The sequence below is a fragment of the Pipistrellus hanaki genome, assembly GCF_964339955.1.
Source record: "Pipistrellus hanaki genome assembly, chromosome: 3".
NCBI lineage: Eukaryota > Metazoa > Chordata > Mammalia > Chiroptera > Vespertilionidae > Pipistrellus > Pipistrellus hanaki.
Window position 1 is genome coordinate 36,835,217 of NC_140505.1, and position 19,966 is coordinate 36,855,182.

At 41.2% G+C, this 19,966-nt stretch overlaps 1 protein-coding gene across 1 annotated transcript in view; it reads left to right on the forward strand.

Moving 5' to 3' along the window:
* STK24 (serine/threonine kinase 24) overlaps positions 1-19,966 on the forward strand; it is a 107,648-nt gene that overhangs the window by 45,612 nt on the left and 42,070 nt on the right. The window contains exon 2 of the mRNA XM_084880264.1: positions 1,842-2,072. Within this exon, the coding sequence (XP_084736390.1) occupies positions 1,842-2,072 (231 nt within the window). The remainder of the gene's footprint in view (positions 1-1,841; positions 2,073-19,966) is intronic.

Consider the following 19,966-nt stretch of genomic DNA (forward strand, 5'->3'; position numbering starts at 1 on the left):
TTTTGTTCGTTTTTACTGATAGGATTCGTGTGTTTTGTGAGCTTTTACGTTGATCTGAGTGCAGTCTCAAATAGGCCCTCTTTGGTGTTAATGAGGCCACCCTTGGCTGTGGCACCCAGGACTTCCATACTAGAAATGGGCTGGTTGTAAAGTGCTGGTTGGGACTCCTGTGTTTCCCCCCGGAAAGCAAGTTAATGGTTAGTGCCTAGTTAAACCCACAAAGCTCATTTAACTCAGAATGCTGCTGGTAATTGCTGTAATGCTGTGTCTGTGAGCCCCATATGTTTATCCATCTATGGACCTCTCCTCTTCCTATGTCTTTTATTCTTTCTCCTTTCAACCCTTCTTTCCTTCTCTTACTCCTTTTCCCACATTATGTCAGCTTCCTTGAAGGAGTAATAGGCTTTGAGGATTGGCCTGGCGCCCTCTTGCTTATATGCAGTGTTTCTGAGGGAAGGTGTATCTGTCCGTAGGGTTGGTGGCTCCCAAAGTCCTTTCTCACTCTGGGGCTGCGGATCGGTGCGTTGGCATTTGGGGCTGGGTATTTCCTCATGGTGAGATGTGCAGCATCCCTCAGCCCTTCTGGCTAAACGCCAGTATTGCCCCTCAGTTTGTGACAGACACCCTCTCATGTATTTCTACATGGCCTCCCCCGAACCGCGTGTCCTCGTCCTTGGACATGGGCACTGTGTGTGGGCTTTCAGTTAACCAGGTTGGTGGGTAAGAGCTTTTAGAAGGTATCCAAGGACATGATGTTTACATGACAAAGGAAAACACATTGCTTTTTGTTTCCTGGGATCTGGTTAGGCCATTACAGTAGCTAAAAGTGAAGGTTTGTGACACAGTATTTGTTGGACTTTAAAGTCATGCTTATTACATCATATAGCTATTTAACCTATATTTTAGTATATAGCAGTGGTTCCCAACCTCTTTTTGGCCATGCCCCACCTAAGCATCTCTAAAATGCTGGTTTCCCTCCCCTCTCCCATGACATATAATTCTTATTATTCAAAAAGTTAACTCCTATTAACATGGAGGAAGCCTAAAAGGCCATTAACTTGGTCTAAACAAGCTTCCAAAGAACATGGCATCCATTAAAGAGATAAGGAATGAAAGAACAGTTGAAGCACTGAGGAAAGAAATAACTGAGAAATTATTAAAAAATAATATGAAGTGATAAGAAAAAATAGCAAATAAAGTTTCAAAATATATAATAGAGAACTGAAATGCATAAATGTCACAATATATATTTATATATTGTTTATGAGGCCTCTAGAACCAGCCAGGTTTGGGGAACACTGTTCTAAACCATCAAACTCTATGATAAGCTGGGGAGGAGAGCAAAAAATGCAAAAAATTCACTGTTAATAACTCATTCTTAAATTGCCCCCCTTAAAAATCAAATTCCCCCATCCCTCAATGGGGCATGCGTCCCATGTTGGGAACCATTGGTATATAGCAACCTGAATTTAAACAATTTGGGAGAAGGGAGAAAGTGGAATTTTTGCTTAGACAAGAGTGATTTTTCAATCTATATATAGTCAAGTGTTTTGATTTTTATTTACTTTATACAAGTGCTGGAGCCTTTCCCAGCTTTTCTAATCTGTGTATTTGTTTGTTTACACGTTTGCTCTGTTTATAGCCTAATGCACATACCCAAGGGAGACTTGCAAATCTTTAAGTCCTAAATTGAAGAATTGTGGTCACAACCAGCCTAGTCCTTAAATGAGGACGATGGATCAGTCCTTGAAAGACTGTGGTCTGAGTGTTACAAATAAGTACAAGGAAAAAGCAGTCCCAGTGCTGTGAGTCATTAATGTTTCCCTTTCTTTTTCCTACAGAACCTAAAAGCAGATCCAGAAGAGCTTTTTACAAAGCTAGAGAAAATTGGAAAGGGCTCTTTTGGTGAGGTGTTCAAAGGCATTGACAATCGGACTCAGAAAGTGGTTGCCATAAAAATCATTGATCTGGAAGAAGCTGAAGATGAGATAGAGGACATTCAACAAGAAATCACAGTGCTGAGTCAGTGTGACAGTCCATACGTAACCAAATATTATGGATCCTATCTGAAGGTAAGGCTTAAAAATAAAAACACGATTTTCCATGATGCAGCACTTGCCTGAGACGGAGCAGTGTGTGTGAAGGACTTCAATAAATAGCACAGCGGGTTTCCAGAGGAAGGAGAAACGTTTTGACCTTTGCAATCAAAAGAACTGGGCTTGGATAATTTTATCATCTTAAATGTCACTATGGAAATATATTTTTGGTAGAAGTGTTTGATACTGAAATTGCCTTTCCAACAAAACAGTATTTCCAAGGGGACTTTGTCATCAAAATGCATTTCTTACTACATTATTATAATGATGACGGTTAAACACCTAATTTTAGCATGGCTTATGACAACTCTTGCCAACCTGAGAATATTAGTCTTTTGATATTTTGGTTATCAAATATAGTTTGATTTTCCGCTGTTTTAAAGAATTGATAATGTTGCTTAGTGAGCAGTTTATCTGCATTTGACTTTTAAGGATTCTAGGTAAATAAATACTTAAATAAAATAGTAATTATAATACAACACGTCACAATGTCCTTGATCTTCACCAGTTCTTTAAGTGGAAAAGAACAGTAGTAAAACTGTTCTTTTCAGGCTTGCATGGAACCACTTTAGATGTTACAGGGTAAAAATCATTTCATACCACTAAGAAAGTTCAAGACTATTCCTGTGTCCCAAGTTCCTTGACATATGCTTGTTTTACTGAACTTAGAAATGTAGTATCTTTCAAAATGGAGTTTTGGAAATCTTAACTGGTGAAAAGAAGTTATGAACTAATTCTTGTGGAAACTAAAACTGCATAGGTAGAAAGAATACTTCCAGAGGAGGCAGCAATACGTCCCAATAATGGAAGATTAGCCTCCTCCTGTCCTAGCTTTATCCTCTAAATTCTCTATGTTGCCGTTTGCAACTTCCTATCTTGTCAAAGAAATAATGCAGGCTTTCATTTTTGTGGAAATGTGATAATAAGGCATAAGTAGAAGAGTGAGCATTTTGAGAACCATTGACTCACTAAAATGAATATGTAAAGCAAGTCAAATTGAGTGGTAATGCTATTTTTTTTTTCTCTTCATAGCTTAAAGGCTGACAATATGTCATAGGGTTAAGTGAACCATTTTGAAATGGAAAGGATTCGTTTTGGAGTCAGATGTCATCGACATGAATCTTGCTTGTCTGGGTGTGTGGCCTTGAGCAAGTTTTTTATTTTAAATAACTTCCCTGTTTCCTCATTTGTAAAATGGGAAATAATGGAATATACCTCACTGTTGCAAAGGTGAAATGGAATTGCATGAAAGTATCTGACATGTAGTAGCTACTTAATAAGTGTTATTTCCTTGATTGATTGATTTTATTCATACCTTATCTCTGAAATTACCTTGTAATGAAGGAGGTACCAACTGAGGTCAAAGCAAAGAGGAGGAAGTGTGCAATATCAGTGGATGTTGCTGTGGGGGCGCATTCACTTTGGGACTTAACAGGGCAAAAAGGGAGTACGTGACTTCCATATGGGAAAGCAAAGGTTTTTTGATGTTGAATTTCTATTGAGAAAAAGCAAACATCTAAAGAAACCCAACTTGAACTCTCTGTTGTAACTTACTGTCCTTTGTGAAATGACTTCAATAATAGTTTCATGATAAATTCAGAGTTGGGTTTCATGTGGCATTCTAATGTGTTTGGCAAAGGTTGTGTGGAAGATCCTCACAACTTTCAGGTGATTTATACCATCTAATATTCAACTATGGAATTAAGGATCAAGTGGTTCAAAAGTATATTCTTCAACCTCAGTTGCTCAGCAGAATTTTTATTGCATTTGGGAATAAATTGCTTTATTGTAGCCAAACATGGTGTTACCTTGACTATATATACTGAGAGATTCTTCCCCTGGTAAGCCCTATAATTGCCTGAGTCACTAATTCTAGAACATACATTTCAAGTCAACCTAACCTTGATTTAGAGATACCCAGTGAATTTATTTAATCAATATAATGCTGGCTGCTAGAATAACCTCCTAAATGTATAATGGCTCAAATGTGATAGATGCTTATTTCTTACTCACTGGTAGTCCTACTTTGTGGGCAGTTTTTCTCCAAACCAGCAGTTGCCAACTGGTGGTCTGTGGGCCACTGGTGGCCCATGAGGTCCGAAAGGTTGGCGACTGCTGCTCCAAAGTGATTGAGAACTCAAGTTCCTTCTACCTTGTTGCTCCCTTCTTGCATTTGTGGGCTTGCCTGCTTCAAGTCTCATGGGAGCAAAAAATGGAGGCTCCTGTGGGGAGTTTTCATGTGCCTAGGCCTACACATAGAGCACATTATTTCTTTCTGTCCATATTGCCCTGGCCAGAACCCAGTCACAGGACCACACCTAATGCAGGCATGGCTGGGAAAGGTCATCTAATTGTGTGCTTCATGGAAGAGGAAATGGGCTTGGTGCTCAGCTAGCCATTCCTTTCCAAAGCCACTTACTATGTTGACTCTCCACGTAGGATAAGAAGTTTTGATAATGTTGTCTACCATGTCTAGTATATTTTACTAGGCAGATTGTTGTTTAGAAAATAACTGCCTCAGGAATGCCAGAAATAGTATCACAATTTCTTAAATCATGTAAAGATGATTCTGTCTCACTTGACTAAAAATATCATGAACTGCTCTTGTTAAACCATAGTAGCTATCATAAGTTGGACAGGGTGAGAATCCAAGATCTGTGATTGTATCTGCCCAATCTTGTAGAATAGAGTTTCATTAATTTCTTTGGCCCAGAGGAAGACCCTCAGTGATGATCCAGAGGCTGTTTTTCCGTCCTCTAGTTAGGCTAATGAAGTATAAATTAGTATAGTCCTGTCAAGGTAAAAATTAAATTGATGTGTGAGACAAATGGGTCTTTGACACAAAGTTGAAAAAAATTGTGGTTTATATGATTGATTTCCCTTTAAAAACAAAACAAAACAAAACAAAAAACGACACACACACACAAAAAAATCAACCCATAATGTTGTTAGAGGTAATATTCTTAGTTTTTTTAAGTAGTTATGGGAGAGAGGGCTTTAGGATTTCACTTAGTGTTAAGGGGCTTTACATTTTCATAAAGCAAGATTGGCCAAAGAGGAAGTTAGCAGAAAATGGTTTCTTTATTACTGGGTTAGTATTAAAAGTTCTCATAATGGTGTTTTGGTTTCAATCATCTAGTCTAGGAAAAGAGATGAAAAACAATAGATAAGTGGTCATCTTTGTTGTAGTATGAATATTAAGGTGACATGGCCATGGAGTGAGTGGTGGTTTAATAGTGGGTTCAGATCCCTGACTTAGAGTAAAATTTTCCTCGGTTCCTAAAAATTTCTAGGGTAGTTTCACCCATTGGATTCACTAGAAAAATGATATGAAAAAGTCCCTCGATGAGTTTTAGAAAACAAAGCCCTCTATGTAAGTGTAGCTTCTTCTGGTAAAGGATTGATTGCGTTGTGTATGTTACAGGTATATGTACTCTGGCATATTTTTTTAAAAGTTATATTCTTTTGACTTGTCATTAGAGTAGTATTAATGAATGAAAAAGCAAGAAAGCTGCTAATAGCTTTTTTTTCTTTTTCTTTCTTCATTTTAAACATCATATGTCACTCATAGTGCTAAAAGCAGACATCTTCCCACTATAGCCTCTGAGCTTAGGGCTAACTGCATAGCCAATAAAATGGCCCTTTTTTATTTCATTAAATTAAACAAGGAGAGTTAAGTTTGTTTTGATATTTTTTGATTTGTGGCACCATCATCATTGATCTATTTGATCCATTTTATTATTTCATCCTTCATCCCCACTGTACTGCTCTTTTGTACCACAAGTTGTGATGTGTCTTAGGACAGCTTCCTTCTTTCTTTATAGGCTTTACCTGTGGGCAGGTAAAGGGTCACTTTTTCCTGCAAGTATTTGCTTGTTTAGGTACCGCAAACCTTTCTCAGAAGCCTCCCCAGACCACTTTCCTCATATTTCATTCATCAGAACTGAGTCACAGGCTGATGCCTCAATCAGCCCCTGGCTGTGGGATGGGGCTACCTCATTGGTTCCCACCAAACAGAATTTACCTCTGGAACTGGAAGAAGGGTCACTAGAGCTTCCCCAGAGTCACAAAGTCCGGGGAGAGAGATATGGGGAGGTGGTGGATCAACCAGCAACGCCTCTGACAAGTTGTTCTGGTGGGTCCTGCCCTTGATGTGCCCATTTTTTGACCATCTGCTCTATGCCACCACCGTTCTGAGAAGTCTGGCATCTGCTCACATGTGAGCCCTCCCTATGGATATGGCCAGTGGGGGTCCACTGGGAAGCCTGAGCATTTCACCCAGACAATGGGTCTGTAGGGTCTTAGCCCAGGATCACCATTACACACTTGCCTTGAATCCTAGTCTGTTAAATATCATCTTCAAAAGAACATATTATCCTAGTGTTGAATTTTTATTTACTGCCTCCTTATTTCTTGGGTAGTTTAACAGGAAATTCTTGCCTAGCATGTATAAATGGTTTTATTTAATCCTCAGTACATAGATTATGTTCACCTCTGTAGCTCATATGTCTTAAGTGAATGGATTTGGATTTGTTCCAGTAACTGTGGCCCACTTTGACATGGATCCAGAAGCCTAGCCAATCTATAAAAAAAAAATCAAAAATAAAAAAATCAAATCTTTCCTATGTTGCTGGGAAATTGGAAATGGAGAGCTGCTTCAGCTGCCAGAGCTGGTTGTCACATCAAGCCTATGCAGAGTGTCCTTGTCCCTCAAACTCCTTTGCCTACACCCAGTGTCTGCCAAGAATCCCATTTTGGTTTAGTGATCCTGCAGCTTTCTTTGTCTGCTTGTCCTTCCTTGCTCTTTGCCTGTGGATGGTTCTGTAGTGGTCCATAAAACGGTCCAGTGACTTATTCACACACTTGCTTTCTGCAGAAATGAGTTTTTACTGACAGCTGTGCTTGTTTCTTCTTCATCCTTAACATTCTAGGGTAGCTTCTTTGTGGTAACATTGCTTTTTTGTCTGACAGTTGAGACCTGTTGGGCCCTGAAGGACTAAATCATGTGGCGTTAGTTCTTGGTCATTCCAGAGTGGAGAAGGGATTAGACATTTCCCTTTTGGAAACCTACCTGACCAAAAGGTTTTTGGTCTGTTTGGGAGTCCTTTTGTCCCTGTTATTCTGATTCATCTTAAAAGAAGCAAGTTACTTTGTTGGGGACTTTTCTCTATCCTTTTTGGATAACTAAAAAAATCAATTGAACCAAACCTTTAAGACAGAGGCATTTTCCCTCATAAAGCTCTTTATGAATAGATTGTTATTTTCCTTCTTTCCTTCCTATGGGCGATGCACAGATAACTGTGAAAGATATTCTGAAGTACTGTTTGCATTACTGAGGTGGCAAGGATCAAATATCTTTAAACATTTCTCTGCCTGAAGAAAAGAGGATTTTTTTTTTTTTTAAAAGGAAATGTGAGATGATATACAATAGAATATATGCAAATAGTTGGCTAACTCTGCAGTCAATGGGGAAGAATAGATGTTTTGGCTATTTACTGTTAAGTATTACACTGGATGAAGTGCATTTTTACACTGGATGAGGTACTTAACTTTCCTGAATGTTGATTTTTGGTTGACTTAGTATGAGATTGACTTTGTGATTCATTACATGCTTCGATTGGCCCTAGTGACTTTTCCCTGTCATTGTCAGTGGAGTTAGGTCAATGGCAAGGTTGGTTCTAGACCAGTGCCTACAGAAGTTAATCACCTGTATTTTTCATTTACATTCAAGCATTTTCTCTTGCTTCTAGTCAAGGTTGATACAGGTGGCATATGGGTTTTGGAGTCATTTTGGGGCACATCATTTAAACTGGTGTGATGAGCTGGCTTGTGTTGAAATGTGTGATAGAAGACACTGATTCTTTAAAAGTGACAATTGCCTCTTCTATTAAACTTGCTTTCTGTCCTGAGGTGTAGCATGAGACTTCTTGTCCTTCTCTTGTCTCTTGTATACCTAGGTGGATTCTGGGTACTTTTCTTTTTGAAAGTTAAGATCCAGTCAGAAATCTTTCAGACTTGTCCTTAGAAGAAAGGGGCATACATATGCCAAATGCAAAACCACAATGATTTCTTTGATTGCAGGGACCTTTGGCCAGCTTGCAGTAAGAACTTGCCTTTAGAAGATCCTTTGGTTCCCTTCAATGTCTCCCTCTCCTCAAAGGGATGGCAGCCCGATGGACAGTGGGCACATGACCCTGACATCGACAGACTTCCGTGGAGGTAAGCTGCTCTGTCAGCGTCGCCCAGGCAGACGTGTGCCTTCCTCATCAGTCCTGAGCCCTGCCTCCATCCACACCTTGTACACATATAGTCAGAGAACTTGAGGCTTTTTTTTTTTCTTGCTTCTAGGATGGCTAGGGTTCTGGCACCTCAGGTAACAAATATTCCTTCTCCCTGGGACTTAGAAATGAGTGGAGTGAAAGGCTTCTGTGGCAGCTTTCTCCTGGTTGAGATGGTATCTTGAACTCATGGACAATCCTTTATAGCTCTGTGTCTGTCTACCATTGCACATTGGGCTTAATTCTGGCCACTGGTACCATTTGGGGTCAAGTTGCAAAGAGTCTGTTCCCCCTTCTCACTTGCATTAGGAAATAAACTATTGATGGAGTAGCTGTTAACTGCTGTAGTGTGTACCCTCACCTGAGACTGGTGCTAATGTGTACAAATTTTAGAGACCAAGCTTTGAACTTGTTAGAAGGTATTGCTTCAAATCTTGATCCAGGCCAAGCACAGAGGACCAGAATCATACATGTCTCTAGAAAGTGGATTGCTGCCCTGGACAAGCTTGATGATTGTTGGGCAGAAATTCAGCTTCTTCCTGCTATATTCTTATAAGTACCGCGCGCTAACCGATTGCGCCACTGGAGCCCCAATATTCTAATAGATTTATCAAAATAAATTAGTGTGTTTCCTAGCGTATTTTTGTTGTTTTGTTTTTATTTCAGTTACGCGCTTAGGTTGGAAAAATCTTCTGGGCGTGAACTTATTACACATTTACTGTTTTAATGTAAAACTGAGAGTTTAAGGATGGCTGCCAAAATTGATTTTAACCTAAGTATGATCCTTCTAACTTTAATAGAGGTCACATTTACTTTTCAACACTGACGGGGAGAGTGGGTGTTGCAAGACTTGCTAGCCCTTTTTTGGGGACTTTATTCTAACTCATTAAGATAATCTTTACGACTTGTCAGGATCTCCTTTCTAACCTCATTGGCACACTTAGCGGCTGAGCTCCTGCAAGGCTCTGGCTAGTGTTGAATGTATTAAGGAGCTTATTTCCCGGTTCCTGCATGCTCCTTTACCCTTCAGGTCTCTCACTATGTGCTCGCTCTCTAAGAGGTGCATTAAGCCCTGTGCGATCCCTTGCTCTTTCCTTTACCGGCCCTGCGAACAGGAGGCACAGCTTTAATGAAAGGCAGCCATGTACACAGTGCACTAACTTCAAAGTAATCGCAGGAGGCTGGAACTCAAGGTTATTAAGTGAATTTAAATTCTAGCTTCACGTATTAGTTTAATGTACTACGTTTGATACTAATTTTTCTGTGGTTTTTTTTTTTTTAAATTTCTGTCTCCATTTTATAATCTGGAGCTTAGAACTGGTCCATTGGAGTAGCTGTCAACTAGAGTGGCACGTTCTTAGTCTCTGACTCTGTTTTCTTCTTTGAGCAAATCATTATTGGGTCCCTTAACCTATTCTGGATGCACCGCAATTTTTCAGAGTTGTGTCCATCTTTAACTTGTTTTTAAAAATTGGGATCTCCTGTTTGGTAAGTTGGGATCTCTTATCTGGCAGTTTGGCTTAGGATTGGAGCCCATAGAGCACATTTAACTAGGGTGGAACCGTGCCATTCTGAGAAACGCAGTTTGGAGAACAGGAGAGGAGGTCAGGTGAGGGCAGAGTAAGATGAGTGCGTGGCCTTTTGGATCTGTTTCTTGGAGTTTCTCCAGCACTGACTTAGGAGTGGAGAGCCGAGACAGCAGCTCAAAGAAAATAACTTCGATTAGTGTTGGAGACTCTGGGAGAAACCTGGGTAAGATTTCTCTGGGACAGAGGGCAAGGAGATCGGGAGATTTGAGAGAAAGATATCAGGGAAATTTCTTAGTAAAGATACCGAACTGAAGGAGAGAGAAAGGAAAGCCAGTTGGAACTTTGGGCTGTATCAGACTGTCCTTCAGGCGATGGCTTGTGTGCTGTTCCACCCTAGACCTGAGCTGTAGGCGAGTGCTGTGCATTGCTGGTAACTTGAGAGTGAACTGGATGTGATCACAGCAGGCTATTCTATGCACGCATCTAGTTTTCATAGTTTTTTATTCAGATAGCATGGGTTTCTGTTCCTAAATTTTAAGAAAGAGAATTTCACTTCAAAAGTCTTCCCCTGAAAGTTTGTTACCAGTCACATCAACCTCTTTGTTGTCCCAGTTCCCACATCTCTTGGCTATTCCTGGCATCCCCATCCCCCCGGGCAGTGTGTGTGCACAGCCTCTGGGCCCCCAGAAAATGAAGTGGCAGCATGCAGGTTGGTGTGGCTCTGCCTGGGGGTTGCTCTGCTCCTGGCAGACCACTTCATTGTCTCTCGGAGAGGCTATGCAAGTGAACGCCAGTTCAGTTCCTGAAAACTGTTTTTAGTCACTTTGGTTAATTAGAGGCTCAAGAGTTTCATACCACATACACAAGGTGTGAATATGTGATTATAAACATTTTTGAAAACCCTCTGTGACACCCCCCCCCCCCCCTTTTTTCTGTATTCTCATTTCAAAGTTTAAGCAGTAACTTGAATGACCAGGTTGGTTCTAGAAGGACAGTGTGTTGGCTAGTCTGACATGGATGTTCCTGTTTTACTCACCATAAGTAATAAGAAAAGGTGTGGGCACTTGAGGACATTGAAGTGTGTGATGTGTAATTTAAAAAATGTGAGCCTCCCATTGTTCTCATGAGTCTGGAATAATGAAGCTTACTACTAACAACACTCACAGTGTATTAAGTCAGGCTTTCCCAATGTTTGTATGTTGAATTAAACTTCCTAGTCACTGGTGGAGTGAGGTTCGTGGGGTACTGCTGAAATAAGAACTGTCAGAAGGCCCCATGGGAAGATGGGCTGTTTGTTTGCCTTAAGTTACATTCCTCAGATTCCAAAGTCCCCTGCCCCTTCAGCCAGTCCTGGAAAAGGTGCAGCTGGGGTTCCAGCAGAGCTAGAAACAAAGCCAGTGTCCAGAGCTTCCGTTCCATGTTGCAGCCAGTATATTGCAGCCAGAATAGTTCAGCTTCCAAGTTAATTAAAGTCCATCAGTCCATTGTGGGAGTCCCACATGGCATGGAGCCATGTGGATGCAGGGGAGCACTGTGTGTGTGTGTGTGTGTGTGTGCGCGCGCGCGCGCGAGAGAGAGAGAGAGAGAGAGAGAGAGAGAGAGAGAGAGAGAGAGCGAGCGCGAGCGCGAGAGAGCGAGCGCGCGCGCGCGCGCACACTTTCTTTGTTTGGATGTTTAAATATTGCAGTGGCCACGTCCATCCTGGCCACTGATTTGTTCCCATGTATGTCTGGCAGGTAGTCACCCTCCCATGTCACTCAGACTTGACTGGGTATGCTTCTGTTGTCCAGTCCCTTCCCCCATCAGTCCGCAGGGAGCAGACTTAGCAAAGCTGTATAAATGGCATGCCTATATTATTTAGCTTTCCCTTTCCTCCTTTCCTGTTAAGTAATAACCAAGTTATTACAACGCACCAGATTCTCATTATCATAAGCACATAACTGGGCTCCATGAATGGAGAGGAGGTAATTAACAAAGGGTCTTGGGTTGACTGATGAGATGCCAGCTAGCCAATGGACAGCCCCTCGCTGATAGACAGCTTCCTAGGAGCCCCATTCTTGGAGATAATAGTAGGTGCTACCTGATGAAATGTTGGATGTGTTTCATTTAGTAGGTTTCTGTTCCTGTATTCTCAGAGCATTGAGACGCTTAAGGAGGCAAATATGCAGCATTTTCTAAATGTGTTTACTTGTGGGATCCTCTGTTCTCTTTTTTAATGGTAAATTTCATTCGATACTGAGTCCCTGGCAGATCAACCTGCCTGGGAAGAGGAATCTTAGGAAACATTATGTGGTTAAGGACCTAGTAGGTCTGGAGATGCCAGGTTAGCAATAAGCAATCCCATTCTGCCAATCTCCTGCTGTTTTGCTGTCTTTGAAAAGCATTCCTTAAAATGTTGGTGTTTTAAAAACTGGATGAATTAATAAAGACCATGAAGCAATAAATAAAAGGCAACTACTGAAGTAGCATGTTAATGTTTTAAACAGTTTTATTTTCCAGTGAATGTTTTTCTGGGTGATGCTGTAGAATTTGAGAGAAAACAAGGTATGAAGTATTTGGCCATATCCTGTTCTTCAGGAAACAAAGTAATGTTACACAAAATCATGAGCTGAAACCTACTGTAGGTTAAAATTTTAACAAATAGAAATTGTTGGTGGGATTGAGGGGGACCTGATTAACACCATGTTACCTTAAAATCCTTTTGTCTCAATTTTTCTTGAAATCATTCTTAAGCTATTTCTAAGCTTTCTCTTCCTCAGGTGGGTGTGGTTCTTGCATTTTATTTAATGCGCAATTGAGTGTTAATAAGCTACTTGGTTGGCTGTGTAGAGAGCAACAGTGGACAAGGCAGTGACGACCCTGGCCCTCAGGGCCTTTCTCTGATTGGATTCCTAGAATCTTCGTTTGCCCTTCTTTACCTTGGTTACTGTTGGTGGTTGGCTGTTTTTGTTGCTTGCTTTTTGTTTTGTTTCGTTTTTTTTTTTCTTTTTCTTTTTGTTTTTTTTTTTTGCCAGCTTTTAAGTACTGCCGGAGCTCCTAAGCTTTAGCTCCAGACTTGGACCTTCTGAGCCACAGATCTGATTGTGGAAGCATTTGCCAGCCAGCTTCACTGGAATATCTATGGGAACTTCACAATCAACATGCCCAAAGCAGTGAATTTTCTGATGAGCTGGATCTCTGGAAATCAAAAGTTCCCACAATCAAGGGATTGATTAGAAAGAGCTTATTTAATCCAGGATAGTAACTTAAAACAGGAACATAGGGCCTTTGAAAGCCGGGCATACCCTGTCCCACCCCTGAACCGGGATCTAAGCGATGACCTGGTGGTGGTTATGAATGGCCTGGTTTAACTTCCTGTGGTGCAGCATCTCTCTTAGGCCGTGCATCGGAGACATGTTAGAAACGTGTGGGGCTTTGTAAGAGAGAGCCCGTCAGGGCACAAGGCCTTTATTTGAAGCTGTTTTCAGAGGAGCCATGTGGAAGGCCCTCATGAAATTAACCAGCGGTCTCTAAGAGGTACGTAGGCAATCTGGAGACAGTTACCAGAACATTCTTTACCAGCGGCTGTGTGGGATGCCTTAGTGGCTCCTACATCCTGTTTTCCCTCCCCTCCTTTCTGGTAATGCTGCTCCTGGGACTCCCCAGGCAGGAGAGCTCAGGCAGGTTGGCTGCAGCAGGTGATCCCCACTGTTGTCCCTTTGAAGGAGGTGGGGAGCCAGTGCGGGAGGGGAGCGATACACCACCTTTTTTTTTTTTTTTTTTTTTTTTTTAATATATTTTATTGATTTTACACAGAGAGGAAGAGAGAGGGATAGAGAGTTATCGGGTCTAGTAATAATTAATGTCGTTTTTAAACATTCGTTTAAAATCTTGCTTGGCGTTGACTTGTATTGACATAACCTTCAAACACGTGGTATCTACAGAACGTGTGAAGTGCAATTAACAAGTTTTGCTTGAAAAAGTTTGTGTTTGGTTTGGTTTTTGTTGCAAAACTAGGGCTAAGAAGATGGCGGATGAAGAGCATATTCAGCACTGCATGCTTTACGAGTTCCAATTAGGAAGAAAAGCAAGTGAGGCTGCAAAAAACATCTGTAGTGCTCTTGGTCAAGATGCAGTTAGCGCCAGCATTGGTTTGAGAAATTTCGCGAGGGAAATTTTTCGTTAGATGACAAGAGTGGTCGAGGCCATGTATCCAATTTTGATCAAGAAGCTCTTCAAGCTCTTTTGGTGCAAAATCCTCAAATTACCCAACAAGAGCTTGCGACAACTTTAAATTGTTCACAAAAAACAATTTCCAATCAATTGCGTGCACTTGGCAAAGTCCAAAAGTTTGGAAAATGGGTTCCTCATGAGTTGACCGACAACAACCGTAATCAAAGAGTCACAATTTGCAGTTCACTCCTCTCTCGTCAAAACCGTTTGCCGTTTTTAGAGCAAATTGTTACCGGAGATGAAGAATGGGTGCTGTATGTTAATTTGAAAAGGCAGCCTCAATGGTTGGACAAAAATGAGGCTCCGCAGCCCACGCCAAAACCTGACTTGCATGCAAAAAAAGTGATGTTGTGTGTTTGGTGGAATTTTTAAGGAATTCTTCATTATGAACTTTTACCATCTAACCAAACCATTACAAGTGCAGTGTATAGTGCCCGATTGGAAAGGTTAGCCCAAGCTTTAAGAGAAAAAGAACCCGCGCTGATTAATCGGAAGCGCGTAATTCTTCACCACGATAACGCATGACCGCATACTGCAAGAATCACTGCTGAAAAACTGCGCCAGTTGGAATGGGAAGTTCTCCCTCAACCTGCATATTCTGATATTGCCCCTTCCGATTACCATTTGTTTCGTTCTTTGCAAAACTTTCTTCTTGGAAAAAAATTTAATAATGAAGAATGCCTCAAAAATGCATTGACCGAATTTTTTGCATCAAAATCACAAGAATTTTACAACAGAGGGATTAAAATGCTTCCTGAGCGTTGGGCACAAGTAGTAGAAAACAACGACAACTATATTGTTGATTAAATTTTGTTGTATTGTTTAAATAAATTCAATTTAAAAAAAAGTATTAGAAAACGACATTAATTATTACTAGACCTAATAGAAATGTCGATGAGAGAGATACATTGACCAGCTTCCTCTTGCACACACCCTACTGGGGATGTGCCCGCAACCAAGGTACGTGCCCTTGACCGGAATCGAACCTGGGACCTTTCAGCCCGCAGTCCAACATTCTTATCCACTGAGCCCAAACTGGTTTCGGCGATACGCCTTTTTAAGGACACGAATATAGTAAGTAGAGTCACGTTGTTGGCACAGGTGCTGTGGCCTCACAGGCTCTGATACACCACCTACCACTCTGGCCCTTCCGCCTCTGCACAGCTTGCTTCCCTTGATTGCTCTTGCTGCTGTAACTGAGGGATGGAGATGACTTTAGGAGAAGTCAGGATGGCCCAGGTTCAGCACCTGTCCTTGGGCCCATCACAGTACCTGTTTTTCTGTACATCTTGTCACCCACTCACCTCATCTCTCGGGATGGGAGGAAGAAGCCTCCTCCTGGCCTTTCCTTCAAATGGAGGACATACCACCAGGCAAGGCGGAGCCAGGGTTAGCAAGGCTTTAGGCAAAGGCCAGCAGGGGCCTGCTGGGTGTGTGCGTAGAGCTGCCTCTGTGAGCTAGCCAGCAGGACCCCCACCTGTATCTGTGGAGCACTCAATTCAGTGGTTCAAATACCATAGCCCATAATTTGAAGTGAACAATGAGAGACTGGGAAATTAGCTTTCAGCCTCTCACTTGTGGGGCATCTTTGCTGTTTTTGTGGCATGGAAAGTAAAATAAGTGGACATAAAATATTTAACACGATAGAAATAATACAAAAAGAATTTTCCTGATGGTACTCAAGGTGGGAGACTGCAAACCAATGCACAGAACACATGGGGGATCTGACCCAGCAGGTGCTGAGGGGACGGGCTGCAGTGGTTGGGTGGTCTCCCGGGGAGATGGCTCTGAGCCTACTACACCCAAGAACGAAGGCAGGAAGCAGCCTGGGTGTTCTGAGGAAGAGTGCTGTGGGCCCAAGAGATGGCGAGGAGCAGCCTGGTAGATCAGGAATGCTTTCATGTGGGGCTTGCTCGCTTCTTGGGCCTGTGCCAGAATCTGTCTGGTGGAGTTGGGAGGAATCTGGAATATACTTGTTGCCTCTAGAAATGCTCGACTAAGATTGTTAGACCCTTAAGTGTCTTAAAACTTGGAGAGTGGAATGCGTGCCAGGAAATGATATGATTTGTCCATTTTATCATCTGTTTTGTGATTCCTTTGGGTTGTTTTCTCAGGTTTTTGGCTTATTTTTATTTCAGTGTTACTTCCAAATAACTGTCTAGTTGCCATGCTTCTTATTTCTATTTTCACTATGTATTATCTTAATTAATCTACTCTGCTCTAAAGAAAATGGGTTTGGGTTTATGATTCTTCTTAAGGACATGAATATAGTAAGTAGAGTCTCTGAAAAGAAGAAATTTATGTACATTTTAATAACATGATCACATGCATAGCTCTTTGAAACCTCCTTTGAGCAGTAATTTCCCAGCTGTTTAAGAAGTGGGTTTTTATTTTGTGGAGGGGGAGGCACAGCATTCTTTAAGAAGGACCAAATTGTTTGTCTGCACTCAGAGGATCCACTGGTGCTGGCCCACGGCAGAGCCCGGCTGACAGATGCTGACTGGTTTTAGTCCTGGGTTTCTGGTCGCACAGAGAACCGGCAGCGGCAGCCTGTCGCTGTCCTGCAGCAGTCGGCGGATGGCTTTTCCCGTGCACAGCAGCCTCGTGCCTTCCGTCTGACATGGCGGTGACTTCTTTTCTCCATGAGAATTTCCTTTTTCTGAGCAGTAAACAGAAGCTTATCCTTGTGGCTTAAGTTAGGATTTTAACAATGTTCTCTAGCGCTTGTCAAGGTTTGGAGCTCATACTGGTTGATTCCAGATTTGGGAGAGGATGTCTGCGGTGCTTCCGGTGCCTCAGCTCGCAGTCATTTCCCTGTATTAACGGGTGCTCATCTGGGCCCTTGGTTAGAGCAGCAGAACTCCCCTCTTCCACACGCACTCACACAATGGCAGCCCTCTCCCAGGCCTCCTCTGCTTTGGAAGTCCTCTGCTGCATTCCGCACTGGCCTCAGCCAGTTGCAACCGCTGGGAGTGGGAGAAGCACATCTGTTTTCTTGGGGAGTGGTTTTTACTGCGCAAGTCACTGTCCTTACGTTACTGGGACAAACAGAAAAGATACATGACATCCCTGGTGTCAGACTCCAGGGTGCCGGGATCAAAGCAGAACCACTTAACTTTTTTTGGGGGGGTGGACTAAACAAGTCTGCAAGCAAACCTTACTTTGAAATCATAAGGGAATACATTTTATTTTGCAATCAGTCATGGGAAAAAAATTGTAGGCCCAGTGCCAACGATAATATAAAAGGTCTGCTTTGAAATGTTTCCGAGGATGGGGACTGTGGATTCCTTTCTCTCTCCCGAACACACTGTCCCAGTGTAATTGAAAGTCCCTGAAGACATTTGGCAGCTCCAGTGTATGTTTTTCTACCCCAAAAGTTGAATGAATTAAAATTTCAATAGGCTAAATATTTTACTTCATCAAAAAGAAACCCAGCTCTATTTCTGGCTGATACCTATAGTTTAAAGGAAGCATTTATTGTATTTCTAGTTCTCTTTGTCTCATCATTCATGTTCTGCATATTTAAACCTCTGTTTGGAGTAGCTAAGCACAGCTGATAGCTAATTAAGCCAAGGCTTCCCCTCCCTAAAACTTCTGTATTTCTGAGTAAGTTTTTTTTTTAAAAATGGTATAATATATGATGTCACACATCTTACTTAGGTTATGTAATGAGGGGCTGCGTGGTATGTAATTAGAGAAGACTGATTCCTAGTGAGGGAAGTGAACTTTCTCCTTTCCGGTAGTTGATGCAGCAAGCGTGACATTTGGGTCTTTGGGTAAATAATGACATTTTCTTCAAAATAAGAACAATGGACTGGGGAGCCAAGCCCCTTATTGAATTGTGCCTGCCAGTAACATGTTATCATGACCACTGCTGACTGACCATGGTTTGCCAGGCGGTGGGTCCTGGGCACCTGGAGTTTGCATGTCTGATTATAAATTGAGAACATGTGCATGTATCTAATTGTCCACTGTAAATACACCTGTGCAGAAAATAAAACATAAGGAAGTAGCCACAGGAAGAATGTGAGACTTGTATTGGGTCGGCAACTAAGTAATTGCGTATTTCTTAAAATCAAAGAATTTTTTCATGGAACTAAATAACTTTATTCTGTAATGTATTGCCCATTTTGATCAATGACCTTTTGCCATCTTTCAGGCAGCATCATAATCCCACGTTCAAAAAACTTCTGGTTTTTATTAGCAAAAAACTGAATCAGGTACGATTTGACATCGTCATCATTATTGAAATTTTTACCATTCAAGGAGTTTTGTAAAGATCGAAACAAAAAGTAATCAGATGGTGCAAGGTCAGGACTATATGGTGGATGTGGCAAAACATCCCAACCAAGCTCCATTAATTTTTGCCCAGTGACCAAAGATGTGTGTGGCCTTGCATTGTCATGATGGAATACAACACCTTTTCGATTTGTCAATTCGGGCCGCTTTTCTTCAACTGCATTGTTTAATTTCGTTAGTTGTTCAATGTAGACATCAGAATTGATCGTTCGGTTGGGTGGTAAGAGTTCAAAGTAGACAATTCCTTTGTAATCCCACCAAACTGATAACAAAACCTTCTTTTGATGAATATCAGCTTTTGATGTTGTTTGAGTTGGTTCACCTGGCCTGCTCCACAATCTTTTCCGCTTGATATTGTTGTAAACAACCCATTTTTCATCGCCAGTTATCAGTCATTTTAAAAATGGATCATTTTCATTACGTTTCTTTAGCAAATCGCAGCTGCTAATGCGTTGCGTTAACTGTGATTCTTTCAGTTCGTGAGGAACCCATGTATCGAGTTTTTGAACATAGCCAAGTTGTTTTAAGTGATTTTCAATGCATGTATGTGATACATGAAGCTTCTCTGCAATCTCATGTGTTGTACTGTAACAGTCCGAATTGATTATTGCTTTGATTAGGGCGTCATCAACTTCAACTGGACGACCAGAGTGTTTTTCATCTTTGAGTGAAAAATCACCAGAACGAAATTTGGCAAACCAATTTTGACACTGCCGTTCTTTTAAGGCTTCGTCACCATAAACAGCACATAACTTTTTATGAGCTTGCGATGCGTTTTTCCCTTTGCGGAAATAAAAAAGCAAAATATGACGAAAATGTTCCTTTTGATTTTCCATTTTTCAACGAACGCCAAACGAAAACTACAAAACAGATCAAAAAACTTTTTTTACTGATTAACAGCTGAATAGCCAACTATCAAATAACAAAATGTGTTTTACATTTGTACTACGTCTGCAAACCTAAAAATTCAACTGAAGCCATATATGTGTGAAACCCGCAATTACTTAGCTGCCGACCCAATAGAAAATAAAACATTAGGAAGAGAAGCAGAGGTTTCAAGTAGCAGAAACATTTCCTCAGTCCAGTCCAACATTGAGCAGACACGCATATTGAAAACTCCCTTTGGAAGCTGTTCGCCTTTAGACCAAGGCAGTCATAGTGTAAATATGAATTTGCCACCCATGCATTTGAAACACATCATATGTTTTTGGTGAATCTACCAATTCCATAAATTGTTAATATTAAAGACACCTCTTTAAAAATCCGTAAAATACAATGAAGTCTTTATTCTTTCTCACAACACTCACCCTCTGACTTGGACTTATCTGATCTCTTTGGGCTGTGTCTTTATCAAAGAATTAATGCTAAATCCTCAATAATCACATTGGTTTTACTGTTTTTGTGGTAGATATTTCTGACATGTTGCATAAGAACCATTGAGATCACCTATCAGAGGGTAAATGTTTCACTTTTGCAGAAATAGCATATTGTTAACTTGTAGGATGGCATAGAACTTGCTCAATTTGGAGATTTGTAATCATTTACTGGTGTT